An 18,674-nucleotide genomic window follows, 5' to 3' on the forward strand; every position below is an offset into this window, starting at 1 on the left:
GGGAGCACTCGTATCGGAACTTCCTGTGTGTTTGTCCCTCCTGCTTAAGTGTCAACAATGGCAGCCGAGGGAGATTTTCTGATGCGCTACCGGGCAGTGTCAAATAAACTGAAAAAGTAAGAGCTAAAATAACATCTTTATATTACTAATAAAAGATTGTTTCAGTGTTAACGTTGGTAGACAATCAGTGTTGTCTACAATATTGAGCGTGACCAAAGAATGTCATGACCGCACTACACAACCCACACTAGCACGTTGCTAATTAAATATAAAGAGATACAAAATGAAATGAGCCTATTAATGTAGGTTACGATTTATGTATAAACAGCTGATGATTACATCTCGTAGATGTTTAATTTCATGCCAGCAGCTTCGCATAACGAACAATTCCAGCCGTATCTAGTTGGAAATTCAGCCTGTCAAATTAATCTCATTTAGTGGTTTTAATATTTCGCTCCTCTCCTTGAAATCACAGACGTTTCCTGCGGAAGCCTAATGTTGCTGAAGCAAGTGAACAGTTTGGTGAGTATTGTATCAGACGACTAACTTACTCAGATCCCGTGATTCTGTGTGGTAATGCTAACTAGTCACTTTTTATCATTGTATGACATCTTTTTTCCTCAGGTCAGCTGGCCAAAGAGCTGAAACAGCAGGACTGTCCTCAGTATGCTGCCTTCTGTAACCTTGCCATGGCCCGGTAAATAATCAATTAATTAATGCTCTTGATTTAAAAAATAATAATAATAATAATAATAATAATAAAAGAAAGTTAAAAAAAAAAATTAAAAATGTTGATTTAAATATTAATATTAAATATATAAATATTAATAATATAATAATTATTTTTTATAGTGTAAATTGGGTCTTAATACATGAAAATATTTTGCCTTTTTTTTTTTATTGGGGATTTTGATCATAATTGGGGGTCTTTGGTAGCTGAAAGATTGAAAGCCATTGTTCTATAGAGCATGATGAAATGTTTTTTCTCTCTCTTCGTAGCTGTGAGCAGACTCTGTTCAATGCTCCAGGAGAAGCCCTGGCTCTGACAGATGCAGCCCGACTCTTTCTGGCCTCTGAACAGGAAACCAGAGCGCTGAGGGCTCCCGGCTTCGATGAGAATATGCAGGCAGCGATGAACTGCTATAGTTTTGCTATTAAGGTATTTATTGCTATCAAATTTATTACTAGTGACTCATACATATAAGGATATATAAACAAAGGTTATTACTTTGTAGAAAGTTGAGCTCAGATTTGAATATGCAGTTTTAAAAAGAATAAAAAATGCTTATAATAGGTGTAGAGTAAGTAATTTACACTGAAAGTGTTTTTTATGTTCTTAATACAAATAAAACAATGTTGCTTCTGCTAAGCTTTGCCTGGCATAGTGTTATTTTACTATCATTGAGATACTATTATAACTTTTATTTGTTTAATTTTAATTTTTTTTTTTAAATTGGTCTATATAGTTTTTATCCATTTTTATTTTAGTTTTAGTTATTTTAATACATCAAAGTGAAACTAAATGAAAATGTTTCCTTGGAATTAGCTGAAATAAAACAAATTTAAGGGGCTGTTTATGCGACACCGTTTTTAACTAAAACATAATTTTTTTTAATGCGTTTTGGCCGTTCATTTACAGCACAATGCCGTTTGGGGGCCTGAAAATGCAAACTTTTGAAAACGGGTTTCAAAGTGCAACTTTTTTAAAATGATACCATTATCGTCTCCATGTAAACTACAAAAACGCAAATTTGTGAAAACGGTGACGTCATGTGCATGTGTATTATGTGTTCAGCCTGTAGACCAATTTGGTCTTTGCAAACAGCAATGGTGTTTTTTTGTGGGCGGAGCCTACCTGGTTGCAGAAAACGACAGTTCTGCAGTAGCAGTCTATGGAAGCCACGGAATAAAAGAATAAATAGTTAATTTTGAGTTTATATCTCACAATTCTGACTTTTTTTCTCGCAAATCTGATTTTATATCTCACATTTCTTAGAACGAAGAACAGAATTGTGAGATATACTCGTTATTCTGTCTTTTTTCCTCAATTGCAAGTTTATATTCCGCAATTGTAAAATAAACTCACAATTTTCGAGTTATAAAGTCCGAACTGGGAGATATAAACATGCAAATGCAAGAAAAAAATTCAGAATTGTGAAATAAAAATATTATAGGCTATGTTTAAAAGTTATCTATGTAAAATGTTATAGGTTAAAATGTTATTTCTTGCTGTAACTGCTATGGACGTATGTCCCCTATGAACTGCATATGTGAATATTATGTAGACTTACTGTTCACATCAAATTCCTGCTTTAATAGTAGACTAATCATTGCTAATCATTGCAATCGTTCATAAGTCCAGTCTGTGACTTGCAACATAAACGTCTCTGTTTAGCTTCAAAGGGCGTTTTCAAGAATGGTATTCTATAAAAAAATGAAGACTATATTTTTTGCATTCCGAAACCGACATCCAGAGGCACAACAAAACATTTTTCTCTTATTTTCTGGATGTTGCACATTTTCCTCCACTTGTTACCACTCTTTTTCTGCAACCACTATGCGCGTGCGGCTGCAAGTGACATAACTGTGACGTCTGCTCCTAATGGGTCTGTATTCGCATAGTTTTTCTTTACAAAGTGACATCGCCAACTACTGGCCTGGCAGCATAATTCAACGCTTTTAGTTGTTTTCGCAGATCCGTGTGTACAGGGATTGTTTTGACAACCTTTTCATCTGTACGCAAAAAAAACGCTAAGAAAAACTTTTCCGTGTTTAGTACATTGTTGTCGTGTAAACTTACCCTTAGGTTTTTTATACTTTATTTCAGTTAACATTTATCTTATTTTAACTAACAATTTATTTATGTTTTTTAGTTTTAGTTAACTATAATAACCGTGGCCTGACAGAACATCAATCCCTCATTCACTTACAATTACTGCCTCACTCACAGTTAGAAGAAGAGAGTATGAGGGTGAAAAGCTAAACAACCACTACAAGCAAAGCAAAATTTGTTATTAAAGAAATAGTTTACCCTAAAATTAAAAAAAAAGTTTCAGCTAATTTCCGCTTGCTGCTAGCTGCTATTTCACATTCTTCATGTTAAAATGCTCTTAAAAATTGATTGAAGTCATTTGAAGAGTACTTCTCTCTGCTTGACTAATATAGTAAAAAGCCTAAAATCTTGCAATCATATGCAGATTTTGTGTTTATTTAGATGTTATACTGCAAATATGTACTTATATATTGTTTAGGTCTATATTGAGATGAATCAGCCTGTTATGGCGGCCAGTCTCTCACTGGAGCTTGGCAATGCTCTGAAGGTGAGACATTAATCATTGTAATACATGGGGCAGCTTTCTCTTAATAAATCAATTCAAAATGCATATTCGCCTTGTTCCACAGTGCTTCATTATGATGTGGTCCTGTTTATAAATTTGTGTGTAGGAGATGAACAGACCGGGGGAGGCGATAGTTCATTTCCAGAGAGCTGCAGAACTGCAGATTCAGACCCCAATTGAAGCCCTGCTATCACTGTGGGAAATGGCCTCCTGTAAAATACTGACCCGTGAGTTCAAAGAGAGGAGCGTTTTCCTGTCAGAATGCAATGATTCATTTCATGCATTGAGCTTCAGATGTGGTTCTGCGGTTGTCAGAGGAGTGATGCATTGTTTGATTGACAGGTGATTATGATGGAGCTCTTGCTGTGCTCTCAGAGATGCAGCACATGTGTCAGGAGAGAGGACTACAGCTCCCCGGCACCAACACCCCTGTCGGTATGAATATAATGCACCTTCACTGCATTCAGTAAATACAATAAATACAGTCAGTCTTAGTTTTAAAATCTAGGTGTGTGAGGTAAGCCTGTCACGATAATTGTTTCATTATCTAATCGTGGTTATTCAGACTAATCACAATTATTTGAGATAACTGCAATAATTGTGCTGTTCAAATTTCAATCACATTTTGCCAAGGAATTAAAAAAAAAGGCAGCAACAGATGCTATTTACACTAAGTGAAAATAGCAATATGTTCTATTTACACTGTGACAATAGCAGCATTTTCTTAGTGATATGCTTTACATTAGGTGAAAATAGAGATAGATTATATCAGTTCTTTGCAATAAAAAAGCTATCTATACTTTATATTGACAGATACTATTTGCACCTCAGTATTTTTGTACATTAACAGGATGCAATAATATCATAGAGTGTAAATTATTATATTTATTAAAATTATCGGGAGAATAAAAACCCTCCCTACACCTTTCCCTAACCCTACCCAATAAACACTTTTAATATTATTAAACACTCATTAGCAGTTAACTTCCACTTTTAGAATATCACTTTCATTTTTATTGAAAATAAATGCGAGCTCGGCAAAAGGCAGATTCGAACCCGCGTCGATTGCGTTAAAAGCCAGGTCTGTGAGCCTTACTCGCTACCGCTGCGCAACTGGGGACATTGACTTTCGGGTGTCCTTTTTAAAACCTGAGTGGCCAAACCAGACATTGGTGGGCGGAGCTAGTGTAAATAGCGTTCGCCAACAAGGGATGCTATAGAGTACCTCAGGGATGACGTGTTTTTTAGGCCAACCTGGAAGTTAGCGGCGCACGGGTTCCCTCGACCAAAAGCCTATGCATTTTTCCCTTTGACTTTTGGAAAATCGCAAAAAATAAGCTCTGTGTTTAACAAAGGGTTATGACACTTATACGTTTTGTCTGTCAAGATAATCTTTACAAGGTAATGCAACATTTATACATTTTGAAGCCTAAATAAAGTCGTCAGATATATAAAGCTAACAGTAAGCTATAAACGGACTATAGCACACCATGGTCGCGGATCAACGTCACCACCACCAAGCTTCCTCAAACTTTATCTAAAAAACAACTTTATTTAAAAACATGCTCGCTGATCATGATCTGCGCTGTGTATGAATACTTATCCACTTTTTCATGAGAAATGCTGTCCAAATGTCCTGTTTGTCATGATGACGTCTAAAGTCCCCACTAAAGGAAGTAGTCCCTTTTAGCAATTTGCTAGCAACCGCCATTTTTAAGACACAATAAAGGTTTAAAAAATCTGGTGTGTTTTATGTCATAGATCAAAACGTGGAAATATTTAGAGGCTTTGTTAACCACAGACATTATTTCAGGCCGTTTAGCAAAAACCCATTCAAAAAACCCATTGCCTACAAAAACACGTCATCCCTGAGGTACTCTATTTGCACTTAGTGTAAATAGACACTCTGTTTAAAAAAAAAAAAAAAAAACCTTACTGTTGTAAAGTACATAGTCAAGGTCTGCAGACGAAATTAGGGTTTGTGGGTTTAACCACACTGCATTTTATTATAATTAATTTAATCATGTAAATATTAATTTTCACAGCATCAAAGTAAAGCCTTTGTTATCATTTTTAATATTATCATATAATTCAGAGTAAAAAAAAATTACATATTAGGCATACACTGTAAGTCACAAAACAAATCAGAATTAAAGTGCCCCTATTATTCTATTTTAAAGGTTCCTAATTTTGTTTTGGAGGTCTTTTACAACAGGTTCACATGCATCCAAGGTCAGAAAACACTTTAATTTTCTCATAATATACATTTCACCTCATTTCTTAAAGAGTCTGAAAACGGTTCGCTCGAAGAATTACTCTCTCTAAACTCCTTTCTATATGCCTACTCTGCTCTGATTGGTCAGACGGGCCAGTCTGTTGTGATTAATTTACTGCTTACAGCAATACAATACAATTACAATAAAACACCCCTTACCATACCTGAATTTCAGCTCTGGCACCGGTTTTTCCATATCAATTCCACCGTAGGTCCTCATCCTTTTGAAGTGCATACAAAGATGATTTGCAGCGCAGAAATAAACAAACAGCGTCTTTTCGACATGTCGACAACACCAACCAAACTCTTCCAGGCCTCAGCTACAGCTACGGTGTTTGAGTAGACGCCATTCGCGGGCAGCCAGTGAAGACCATAGACAGGCATTATGCAAATTTGTTACATTGAGTGAGGTGGGATTGCTGACTATTTGTTTCAGCAGTTCAGAATTGATTCTTTCTTTTAGGAGACAATAACTTTATTTTTTGTGCACTTTGATCTTTAAAACTTTGCAGAGCTTTTAACTTCACAAAAAGCTGCATGAAAGGTAATATTTGAGAAAGCATAATAGGTTAAATTCTTGATTGAAATTGTTACTGTGTACACTATCATGACAGGCCTATTGTGAAGTTTCGTGGTCGAATTTGAGTGATTTTCACCACATTTGCTGTTTATTTGGATTTGCTGAATAAATCTGTGAGTGCAGGGTATATAAGCAGCAGTCGTATTATGTTTTATGACTGATATTCATGCTTGTCAAGGATCTGTTTTGCAGTTTTACTGAGTCAGCAGTCCCTTTGGTTTCGTGGACATCAGCTAATAATAATAATAATGGCAAGGAAATGAAACTTATGCTGTAAATACTAAAGATTCATGCTTCAGTTGTGTTTGTCTTAATTCCAGGTGCATTTATGGATATCATAGCAAAGTGTGAAATCTCCAGGGTATTACTGCTTATGCTGCTTGAGGTAAAGTATATATTTAAATAAGCTCATGTTGGACAACATAATAATAAATTAGTCCTATACCATTAGTGTGTTTATTAACTATCCCTAAACATACTATATGTTTGTGTCTGTGTTTTAGCCTCCCCCTCAAAAGCTGCTCCCTGAACATGCTCAGACACTGGAGCGATACGCCTGGGAATCCTTTGACTCACACAGTCAGGGTAAACCTTTCTAACTAATGGAGAACCAGACACAGTGTTTTATTTGGTTGCTACTCTATATAAACTGTTGAAACTGTTTGTCCTCTAGTGAACTTCCTTCCAGAAAACGTGTTCCTTCTCCTACAGTCAGTTGTGGTATGTATTTAAAAGCTATTTATGTAAAATTAGGTTGTTAAACATAAACTTGAAATAAGTTTTTGGATTTTGAAATATGTAGTATTATGAGTCATGACATAAAATAGGAAGTAATATACTTACGAAATATACAAAGACAACATATACTACCGTTCAAAAGTTTTGTATCAGTAACATTTTTTTAAAGGAATAATTTTATTTGGTACCAATTCGGCATATTAGAATGATTTCTGAAGGATCATGTGACACTCAAGACTGGAGTAATGATGCTGAAAATTAGGCTTTGCCAGAACAGGAATAAATTACATTTTAAAATATATTACAATAGAAAACAGTTATTTTAAATTGAAATAACATTTCACAATATTATTGTTTTTTACTGTATTTTTGACCAAATAAATGCAGCTTTGGTGAGCAGAAGAGACTTCAAAAACATTAAAAAAATCTTAACAACCCCAAACTTTTGAGCGGTAGTATATGATTTTTTTATTATTATTATTCAGCTTTTTGTTGAATAATAAATTCTTATGTTGATAATATAATTTGCACTTAAAAATTGTATGAAATTAAAAAAATGCTAAATAGAAGCATTTAGTGGTCTCTTCTGGACTGGATTTTATATTGTGCTAGAATGTCTAAAACACTATATACTGATCCTATCTTGGATTAAGATGGCTAAATGGTTTGATTGGCCTGTTTACAGATGGCCTGTCAGGAAAAGGATACAGAATCCCTCAAAGCTCTCCAGACAGAACTATGGTAAGCTTTCTGTATTTCCCGCCTTTTTTCAGGCATTTATAAATATTATATTTAAGCCTTTGCAATTAGATAACCATTTTGCTTAACTTCCTCTTCTCTCACAACAGGCCTCTCCTTTCGGCAGAACAGAATCATCTCCTCCACTTAGTGGTCCAGGAGCGAATTACACCCTCTGGTCAGGGCATATGATTTGACGCTATACACCCCCACAAAACACTTCTTTTTGGAACATTCCTATGCCGGTGCCTGGTGCATTTTGCATGAGGACTGTAGAAGGTCACTGGACCTAGTATAATTGTACAATGTCTCTTATACAAACATGCTACTTATACTCCATTTTCATATAATGGTGTAATATTGTGTTTAAAAAATGCTTCAAGTTGTAAAATATTGATGTTGTAAATAATAAAATTACAAAAAATATTCTTATGGCAAGGTTTTTATTTGTGTGATTTACTAAAATTAATGTCCTCCCTGGTTTACACTGTTTGGCTTTGCAATGGAAAAAATAAAATACATTCTGTGAAATAAAAATACATCTAGAACTGACTGAAACCAAACAAAGCAAAACTGGATAACTCAGACAAGGAGCTTCATCCTTGAGAGGAAATTGAATAATCCCATAAAAATGAGTACATTTTGGCAAAAAAAAAAAAAGCATCTTTTGGAACATTCTGTGCTCTAGAATTAGAATCTTACAGGATGATCATCTGACCACATGAACATTAATCATGCTAATCAAAATAGCTGGCATAGCAACAGGACCCATGATGTCATTATCAAGAAAACCACACAGAAATAGTTCAGTAAATATGAGGGCAGAGTGTTTGTACAAAAAAGCCTACATGACCAAGTGAATGATCACAAACTGAACAGCACCATAATGTATCGCAGTAACAAAGTTTTGACCCTTATCTTGACCTACAGTAGAGAATATCCTGTGCTATCGCCATCTACAACAAAATTGAAAGAAAATGTTAAATAAAATAAACTTGTTTAGGACAGCTAATTCTTAAAGTGCAAGTGATGTTTAAAACTACACTTTTATAACATATATTCTTCTGTATGTACTTTATATGTACAACTTAGTTTTTTTCTTCTTTATACATGTTATAAATACATTTTGTACAATTCATTCTTGCATATACTGTATTTTCATATAATCTTTGCCATCTTTACACACTAACCCTTGCAATAAAGTTTGTTCAGACCCTCTAACTGCCCTCAGTGCTTTGTGGAATGAGGGAAGATGGCCAATCAAACCAATTTATAGCAATACTCTAAATAAAAATGCAAAAAAAAAAACATTTCTCTCTTGTTTAGGAAACATCTCGGGCCAATTTTTCCTGAAATGCTGAGTCAAGACTTTCACATATTTTGAACTTGCTCAAAAGTTTAAATGAACTGCTGATGCTATGATTTGTTGTGCACATTTCTACATTTCCAACAAAGGTCTGTAACATTCAAGACAGCTCATTAATTTTCAAGTACTGCACCTACACTTTGAAGTAGTACCATTAGTCATAGTCCATAGTAAAGTTTGCATGACAAAAGAAAGGAATATTCAAGGCTGTACATTAGCACTGAGAGCGAGGGTTAAAGTTTACTCTACTCTCTTGCGCAGAACGATGTACATAATTCCTGTGAATAGGGTCAGCAGCCAGCCAAACCAGGCCATGATGTAGGACCAGCCATACCAGCCATCCTTCTCACCTCTGTGAAAGTGATCGGTGTAGACTGACAGAGCCACCATTATGCAGAAACCTAGAGGTCCAAGAGAAATGTATAAATGTACAACAAAAATTAATGTCTGTACAACTTGTATGTTTTATACACATGTATAAACTTTGAGACAACATTCCACACTAGTGGTCGACCAAGGCTAATATATCAGCCAATATTTGGCATTTTTTAATTATCAGTGTTGGCCGGTAAGTTTTTCTGTTAGGCCAATAAGTGTTAGAAGCAAACTTTTATTTTGACAGAGCACTCATTCTCCATCTTCATTACTTTACTGTCTTTAACAGTTTTGACAGAATTTTAGACAGTGTTAATAAAGTATTATTGCGTTTATCTTTCTATTATTAGTAATAGAAAGGCAAATGCTATAACACTTTCTAAAGTATAAATCTGTTTATTTTACAGATTTAGTTTTTATCAATTTCAATTTTTTTGCGTATTGATATATTTTCCAATTATTTCTAATTTAGTAAATATGTAAAATAAAATATTAATTTGATTGCAGTAATTATGCAAGTGTTATTTTCATTCTTTAAAGGGATAGTTCACCCAAAAATGAAAATTCTGTCATCATTTACTCACCCTATTGTTGTTCCAAACCTGTATGAGTTTCTTTCTTCTGTTGAACACAAAATAAGATATTTTAAAGAATGTTGGTAGTCAAACAGTTGACAGTAGCCACTGACATCCATTGTAGGAAAAACAATACTATGGAAGTCAACGGCTACCATCAACTGTCTGGCTACCGACTTTCTTCAGAATATCTTCTTTTGTTTTTAACATAAGAAAGAAAATCATACAGGTTTGGAACAACATGAGGGTGAGTAAATAATGACAAAATTTTCATTTTTTTGTGAACTATATATTTAAAGTGAGTGATATAAAATATGTCTGCTTTATAACAGCCATCGGCCACCCTGCTCTCTAAGATATCAGCATCGGCCATTAAAATTCATATTGGTCGATCACTAATACACACAAACACTCTGACATATATATATCTCAATGACGCCTTAATTTAACCTTAGATTTCAACCTGATCTTACAGGAAAACTTAACTATGTTACAAGGTGGTGATTTCATATGAATTTGTAAAATTATTAGAAAAAAGTGAGCATGAAGGTCCACCCCAACTCCACCCCTAAACATATCCATCACTGGGGCATAAGGAGATTGTATGAAAACGTATAAATGTGATTGTGCAAATTCATACAAATTAGTCACCAATTCGCCAAAATGACAAATAGCTACAAACTGCCATGAGATTGTGTTGCAGATTTACAGAAGCAGGAACTTACAGGAGATGAGCTGCACAACTCCAGAGATGGTGAACCGCTTTCCTTTACCCAGAGTAAAGAGTTGGAATATGAACACGCACAGAGAGAACACAGCAAACAGGCAGGACAGCACCGCAAATGCCTGAACCGCCTGCAGATAGTCTAGAAGGAGGGATTGAAGGGACGTCACAGTCTGTACACTCTTAAAAAATAAAGGTTCTTTACTGGGATCTATTGTTCAATGAAGAAAATTTACCATCCAGGAACTTTTCCATTGCACAAAATGTGCTTTATATTGGGGCTCTTCAGATTATTCAAATGTTTTTCCACACTAAAATAAAAAAATGGTTCGCTGAAAGGTTCTTTGGGGAACCCAAAATGGTTCTTCTATGGAAATGATGCAAAAAAAAAAACACCCTTTTGAAACTTTATTTTTGAAAGTGTACAAGTGGGACCACCAGTAAAAAAATTCACAGATGCCTGAAAATGCCTACTGTTACAATTATTTGTCTTACCTTTCCTGTATGAGGTTGGTATATCCATGTACACCCAGACATCATCATTGTTCTCCATCACCCATCTGCCCCACAGGTCTGTGTAAAGGGTCCTTGTGAACCACCATGCCTGGGAAAATAAAAAAAACTACCATTAGCTACAAGCAAAATGCAATATAGTTAACAACTGAAAATTACTGACTACTACAATAACAGTATAAACACTTACAAATCACAACACACACACTTTACATTTCATTACACATACATATAAAAGAAGAATAATGTTAACTTACATCATCTATAGTTGCCCAAAAGAGGAAGAATATTGTAGTCAGATGAAGCAAGCAGATTCCTGCCAGGGCCTTCAACATATTCAGAGGATGAGAGGGGGAAAATGGGTGGAACGATATCCTGCTGAAAGGGACATATTATAAGTACTCCACATCAAAAGATCCAGAGCAATTTAGCATCTACCTTATGATGACTGAATGAGAATAGCCATGTTTTGAAATTAAAAAGTTGTACACGTGTACCAAGAGTTAACTGTGTCCTAAGCACTGGTGATGAGGAAGGAGGAGGAAGAGGGTTTTGATGACCTTTTTTCCATTATTCAAAATGAATGTATGCTTTTCATTCCCACAATACTTGTGTGCTAATAATAATCAAGCCATGTGTGTTTGCACCCAAGTCAGGCAGATTTTCCCAATATGCTTATAACAAGCAGCCATGGCCTATGACATCACCACATTAAAGATGCATAAATCCAAAAGCAATAGATAGCAATTGTTTTATCGTCATCTAATAGGGTCATCTCTACTTTTGGGATACTAGATTTGTTTTCACTATAAGATTACATGCACAAATCTCCAACGACTGTTACAGATGTCATGAGGGAAATGCCCTTTTCTTAAAGTCACATACAGTAGGTGAACTGAGATGTCATTTAAAATGCTGATGCATGCTGTTCATACAAACAACAAGAAGGTTTTAAGAGAAAATACTGTGTTAAATCCCATTAAATTATATAAACTATAACCATTCGAAGCAGACGTTCTGCCAATGCATTCATTTTATACACATTGTATGCCCGTTCAAAATAACGCTTATGCGATCAACAATGCATAAAAGTCTGTTATTTATTGTCAAATGCTAGAAAATCTACATTAACCTACATACATTAGACGAATATATGGAATCCTGATTGTTCCTCTTACAGATGTCCGACACAGAAGGAATTCGTGTAACGTCATACTTTAGAATGCAGATTCATCCAAAGAATTTTGATTCAATTCTAAATGATCTATTACCGTTCAAAACATACTTCCCTTTGTGATATGTCGATTCTAATTCTAAGATGCTTAATTGCATTAATAAATAATAACTTTACAACCTGAATTCTACAGCGATGGCACAGATAATAAAGCGTTACCTTGGGTATTTTAAGCTCTCAATTTATTTCTTGCTTTTCGTAGCCTATCTGATGACCCACCATCCGAAGATTCGCACTTCCCCGCACCTCGTCCGCTGCCTCGCCCCCCTCCCGCACTCTTTTGCTGCATAGACGACCCCACCCATCCCAAGGACTTACTTTTAAGTCCTTACGTATCCCACATCCAGATAACGAAATCCTAGAACTGTATTGTCGCTCACGGGAAATTCATGCACGATGTGTAGTAACAGACACACAAACGTTGGTTTCTCTTAATGTCAAAACAGCCACCAAAACATTTTATTCAAATGCCGAACTGCTGAATGTTTAGATGCCTCCTTAAAAGCACTGGAAGTTATACTTTTGCCGCATGCTCAATAATTCTTTGCAAGAGTTTGCGACGTCGTCATCCTATTACCTAAAGCTGTTGATGTGCTAAATCTACACCGATCTATCCGCATGCCGCAGCATCCTAACTCAGCTCTTCTGGAGATGCACGGTGTCCGCAGACTCCACAGTCGCCCGGTGTCGCACACATAACTGCAGGGTTAAAAGTGGTAGCACGGGCTAAACGCAGCACATGGCTAGCCGACAATAGGGCGATCTCAGCGCCAGTCAACCCCCATCTCTCCAATCATGATATAGTAGCGCAGGGGCAGAAAATTATGCGCAGGTATTTTGCAGCGGTTGATGAGTCATCTAAAGTGCAGGTTTGGAGCGACACCTACTGCGGATTTAATGGAACAGCAGGTGCGATCAGGGCTCAAGTGTTTTTTTCTCTGGTGCATTGTGCATTTTGTTTCCAAAGCTGTGTTAGAAAACGCCACGTCGAGTTAAATGTTATATATGAATGAAAAATGCAAAGGTAAAAAAAAAAATAATAATAATAATAAAAAAGTAAAAATAAATAAATAAATCGTGTCTATTTCATGAATTGTTCTGTGTTTAATGGTTTTACCATTTAATCTTTGATGAAAGCCTATTTCTAACACTCAAACATTTTCAAAAAGAAAAGCATTTAACAGAGCATAGTCCTTTACGGAATATGCTATAATAACTCTGATCATACCACATACACTGCAAAAAAATGCTTTTCTTACTTAGATTTTTGTCTTGCTTCCAGTCCAAATATCTAAAAAGTCTTAAATCAAGAAGCATTTTCAAGATAAGTAAAAATTATTGTCTTGTTTTCAGAAAAAATAAGTCAAAATTAAGTGAGTTTTTTCTCAAAACAAGCAAAATAATCTGCCAATGGGGTAAGCAAAATAATCTTGTTTTTGGTTTGAAATAAGATTATCTTGCTTACCCCATTAGCAGATTATTTTGTATTAAGGAAAAACTCACTTAATTTTTCTGAAAACAAGACAATAATTTTTACTTGTCTAGAAAATGTTTCTTGATTTAAGAATTTTTATATTTGGACTAGAAACAAGACAAAAACTCTAAGTAAGAAAAACAATTTTTTTGCAGTGTAAACCACCGTTTAATATAGGCTGTTCTCCAGATTAGAAAATTATATAATGTCATTGGACAATTAACTTCAGCTGTGGCTCATAGCGTACCTACATCTCAAAGGCGTCGTTTCCCAACGCTACACTAATTTCAATTAGTTTTCAGGCTCGAGTGTTGTCTTATTTTATGTTATAGCCTATAGCTAAGTAGGCTACTGGTTCGTGCGAGCATGCTAGCTATAAGATGAGTTAACATCAAATTGTTGAAAAGTAGCCTAATTGTATCATTAAGCAAGCGGGAGATACAGCTATCCAAAATGAATGTGTGCGTTCATCTCTTAATACTTTGTGTTTTATTATTCGATTTTCAAGATGTTTTGTGTAATAAATTTGCCAAGAGGAAATACCCCCGGTCAGGGCCTAATAGTCACGACGAGATTTCAGGTGGCGATTTCTTAAAGTTTTGGCGAAACTCAAAACAGCGAAGAAGTGTGAAATCTGTTGGAGATGTAAGACTGGAGACTGGAGATCAGACAGCACAAATTAAACCGCAGTATGAATGCGGCGACCGAGTCTTTACAGTCTTTCTAAAGCACGCCGATGTCATCAATCTCCGAATTTACGGACGTAAGTGTAAACAGAATCTCCTCAAACTTACTGACATGAATACTAGTGACTGGTATGTCAACGAATTATAACTTTTTATTTAAAATAGACGGAACATATTTTGTCTCTAGCCATAATTACTTAAGCCTAGCTATTACCTTAATGTATACAATTAGTCCTATTTAACTGCAACTGTTTTCTCTTCTGATAGCGCTTGGAAACCTGCTCCCCTTGGACCAGTTAGCAGCTTTTTGTGGTGTTTCCATCAAGACCACACGCACAGATGTCCGCATGCTATTCAGCTATGATTCATGTTATGTGAAACAAGAGGCAAGCTTCCATTTGTTTTCATTTCAGTCACAGTACAATTGTTACTGAGGCTATTGAATAAGATCTGTTAACTTAGTCTTTTGTTTTTCTTCGTTTTTGTTAGGTAACTATAAATGAGTCAATTTATAAACGTCTAATGTTATAAATAAATCTTCATGAAATTAATGAAGAGTTGTTTCGTCCAGAGTTTCTAAACTAATTTCTTGAATGAATCATTGATAGATTCAGTACATTAAGTCACTTGTTGCCACCTACTGGTATCACAATGTAAAGCGTTCAAAACTCATTTTGATCGCTGCCGCAACATCAGTGTTTATATCCGGACTATGAACTCTTATCCCAGTACTTTATTTTTTTTTAAGTTTGCAACACAGAAATGGCAACGGTGTAATTAAAAACAGTTTGTGAAGTTCTCTCTGGCTCAGCTGCAGAGCAAAAGCAGGTTTAAATTATTCCAGTGTGATTGATAGTTTAATAGACATAACGTCATTCAGATTGCGTGTGTGTTGAATTGAGATTGCGATCTTAATAATTTTGCATGCATATGGGACTACAGCCTACGTATGTAAAGCGCTTTGAGTACCCAGAAAAGCGCTATATAAATGTAAGGAATTATTATTCCTTACATTTACTTCCATGTCCAGATACCTTGGACATGTATAACTATGGATGTAGCAAACAAAATGGTTTTTTTGGAGCAAGTGTCCAATAACAGGGTTTACTGGGGTAAAGTGAGTGGTGTAATCTCAACTTGTGGGCCTAAATAAGATGACCCTTAAAACAATTCTCAATTCATTTTGTTCAAAAACATCCCAGGAAACTGGATATATATTGTCTCTGAGCTGGTATGGGACAGAGCATGTCCTGTCCTGTCCTGCAAGTGTGACCCCTCCCTCAGTTGTCTGTAAGAACAATGCCATGGAAATGACTGTTGTTGGTGATGGGACAGCAGATAAACTGTCAGTTGCATGTAAGTATTGGAATAAACTTTCTGTGGTGACTAACACTTGTGGACTTTCTGATATGCGTTTATCACCTTTTTCCACAGTAAATGGAGAATGGGCACCTCTGCTTTATGTGGCCACTGAATGCTGGCACAGAGAGCCATCTAACCAGGGAGAGCTCACTTTCTCGGTTCCATATACGAGCTGCGGTGTCAACTTCAGGGTGAGCTGTGGGGGTTTTGGCAATATTTTACCTCTTTTATAGATCTGGAAATATTTCTGATGTTTGGTTTAAATGTGATTCAGGGTGGTCGCTTCATTCTGGATTTGAGATCAAAAGACAAAATGATCTCACTGTCCTGTCCACTTAAGCTAATACCAATGTTTCCAGTCAAGGACTCTGAGCTTTCTGAGACAACCCAGCCACTGCCACAAAAGCAACCCAGTGTATACCACAAGCCACCAACTGTATTTTCTATGAAAGCTATTGACAGCCAGATTGTAAAGCAGGAGCAAGCATTTCCTGTGGAGCAACAGGAAAGAAGTGCAACTAGAACACCCTCTTTACACCCCAGAGGTCATTGGCTGCCTAAATTGCCATCTTTGCCTGGCTCTTTTAATCTGGCTGTAAACTTCCCATTTTCAATTCCCATACCAACACGGACGGTGCCTCTCAGAGACAATTTGACAAGTAAACCTGTGGCACCGACTCCTGCACCAACTCCAGCACCGACTCCCGCACCAACCCCGGCACCGACACCTGCCCCTGTCTCTACCTCTACCCAACAGCCCCATCTTGTCTCTCATGAGCAGATGGAAGAGGAACTTGCTGCTCCAGTCACAAAGGCTCCTAAATCCCAACATCACTACATGCAGTATCCTTACAAGTTCCAAAAACCTGCTTCACCTCCTCAATTTGAGCCTTATTCTGCTCAGAAATATCAAATTTCAAGGGTGCCTGTCCATAGTACTTCACTGTATCAGCCTTTTGGGTCGGCTCAGAACTACAACGTTCCTAGACTTAATCCGCTTCATGTAAATCCTTCTCTTGCCAGTTTAGCACAGTATCTTCCACCTGGGTATTTCATATGCTCTTACAATCAACAACCAGAGACGTTTCAGCCTCCTGTTCTGAATCCTGCTCAGACTTTACAGTCTCAAAAACCCAGTTATCAAAGGCCTGACATTACTCCGCTCGTACCTGCTAATCCTGTTGTGCCTCCCATGAAAGGTTACTCACAACAGCAACTGACAAGTGCTGTAGCTTCGAGCTCCTATGATTCTGGTAGTCAACTTTTCCAGCCAACTCAACATTTCCAACCTTCTCAACACCACCCATACTTTTACCAAAGTAGTTATGGCCATCAGGGTTCTACCACAACTCGCTTATCCCCTAGTTCTCCGCTTATTCCCACAAATCTGCAATCTCAAACAAGGCGTTATCTCTCTTACCCTGCTTTTCAAGATGCAAGACCCTTCCATCCAGAATATTACCAAAAGCCTAGTCAACCTAGTGGGTCAGTCCAACAGCCTTGGTCAACCAGTAACCTTCCTGTAAAAGGGCTGTCTCAAGAGTCAAAACCATTGGTGCTAGCTTCAAGCCGTACACCTGAGTATCTCAAGTATCAGACTGGTGGAGATCAATCTTTAGATCTCTATACCTCTGGCATAGGAATCTCAAGTCATTCACAATACCAGCCCAGTCAGTTTTCCACATTCCCACGTCCACCATTGAGACCAGAGGTAATTTCAGCTGATGTTTCCACGGAAAATACTGGATCTAGTCCTAAGGGATTTTTCCAGCCACGATCCATAGCTCCAGTTCCCAGTCCACAGGCCCCAACATTTACAGGCAGTCATCCGATTATATCCTTTCCACCACCCATGCCTCGTTTTTTTCCTGTAAAGGAAGGTGCACAAGTTGCACAACTTCCTTACAGTCAGGGCCCTTCAGTAAGGGGCATGCGGAATCCCCATGTCCACCCTGAAAGGCCAAGTGAACCCAGCAGTCAGAACCCTCAGAATGACACCCTGCCACCATACCAATTCTACAGACCAGATGTTTTTGTGTCCCCACAATTCAGGTCTACCTCCCAGGAAGAAGTGCAACTGCCAAGAAAGGCATCACACTCTGAATCCTATTTCTACAGTCCTTCAGTTGAAGCTCACAATTAAAATGTGGACTGGATTGGTGTACAATGATGTTTTTGAAAAGATGGTTTTAATAAACTGTCTTTTGAGAGGTTTTGTTTAACTGATTTCAAGCTTTTGAGAAAAAGAATTAGCATGGTGGTGTGAAAGTGATTAGATTTAACCTGTGTATTCTACTGATAATGTAATAAATATTTTGTAAACTGTACGTGTTGACTTTTTATTAACTTAATGCATTAGACTTAAAAAGCATGGATTTAGTTTTTGCATGAATTGTTTATCCTTAAGAGTAGTTATGCTTCTCTGAATTCAGAGTTTCACTGTTCCCTTGTCGCTTAACAAAATTGCTTCCTGAAAATACCGTTGCAATTTAAAGCACCTAAGCAATTTTGTTTTAAGAATGATACTTGATACTTGACTTACCACTTATCTCCAGAATTTACCCCCAGTGTCACAGGCAAGGTTTAAGTCTAGTCCCAGACAAAAATGCAAGTTTAGGCTGTTTTAACTGAAAGTAACTGGCACTGACATATCTTAAAATATGTCAGTGCCATTGTTTTGTCTCAAGATGCACACC

The 18,674-nt window shown here is 36.6% G+C and overlaps 3 protein-coding genes across 9 annotated transcripts in view; 2 read left to right on the forward strand and 1 right to left on the reverse strand.

The window, feature by feature from the left end:
• f8a (coagulation factor VIII associated) lies at positions 1–8,095 on the forward strand. The gene is made up of 12 exons (XM_051906755.1): positions 1–116; positions 476–522; positions 625–697; positions 1,000–1,159; positions 3,252–3,320; positions 3,445–3,565; positions 3,681–3,773; positions 6,514–6,578; positions 6,697–6,778; positions 6,867–6,913; positions 7,617–7,672; positions 7,780–8,095. Exons 1-12 carry the CDS (start codon positions 58–60, stop codon positions 7,859–7,861), a joined length of 954 nt encoding a protein of 317 aa, XP_051762715.1. The 5' UTR covers positions 1–57; the 3' UTR covers positions 7,862–8,095.
• Positions 8,096–18,674, reverse strand: part of emp1 (epithelial membrane protein 1) — a 15,605-nt gene continuing 5,026 nt past the window's right edge. Inside the window, exons 1-5 of one of the 7 annotated variants that reach the window (XM_051906821.1) lie at positions 13,034–13,295; positions 11,480–11,597; positions 11,205–11,313; positions 10,711–10,851; positions 8,096–9,436 (exon numbers count right to left, since the gene is read on the reverse strand). In XM_051906821.1, coding sequence (XP_051762781.1) covers positions 9,276–9,436; positions 10,711–10,851; positions 11,205–11,313; positions 11,480–11,557 — 489 coding nt within the window. In that variant the 5' untranslated portion in view covers positions 11,558–11,597; positions 13,034–13,295 and the 3' untranslated portion in view covers positions 8,096–9,275. Of the gene's footprint in view, positions 9,437–10,710; positions 10,852–11,204; positions 11,314–11,479; positions 11,601–12,615; positions 13,296–18,674 lie in introns of those variants that run through there. The other 6 variants (XM_051906806.1, XM_051906796.1, XM_051906785.1 and 3 more) reach the window with 6 other exon arrangements.
• Positions 15,824–18,305, forward strand: si:ch73-90k17.1 (atrophin-1). The gene is made up of 3 exons (XM_051906734.1): positions 15,824–15,972; positions 16,051–16,169; positions 16,253–18,305. The coding sequence occupies exons 1-3, from the start codon at positions 15,921–15,923 to the stop codon at positions 18,119–18,121; spliced, it is 2,040 nt and encodes a 679-aa protein (XP_051762694.1). The 5' UTR covers positions 15,824–15,920; the 3' UTR covers positions 18,122–18,305.

Source organism: Ctenopharyngodon idella, chromosome 1 (assembly GCF_019924925.1).
Source record: "Ctenopharyngodon idella isolate HZGC_01 chromosome 1, HZGC01, whole genome shotgun sequence".
Classification (NCBI taxonomy): domain Eukaryota; kingdom Metazoa; phylum Chordata; class Actinopteri; order Cypriniformes; family Xenocyprididae; genus Ctenopharyngodon; species Ctenopharyngodon idella.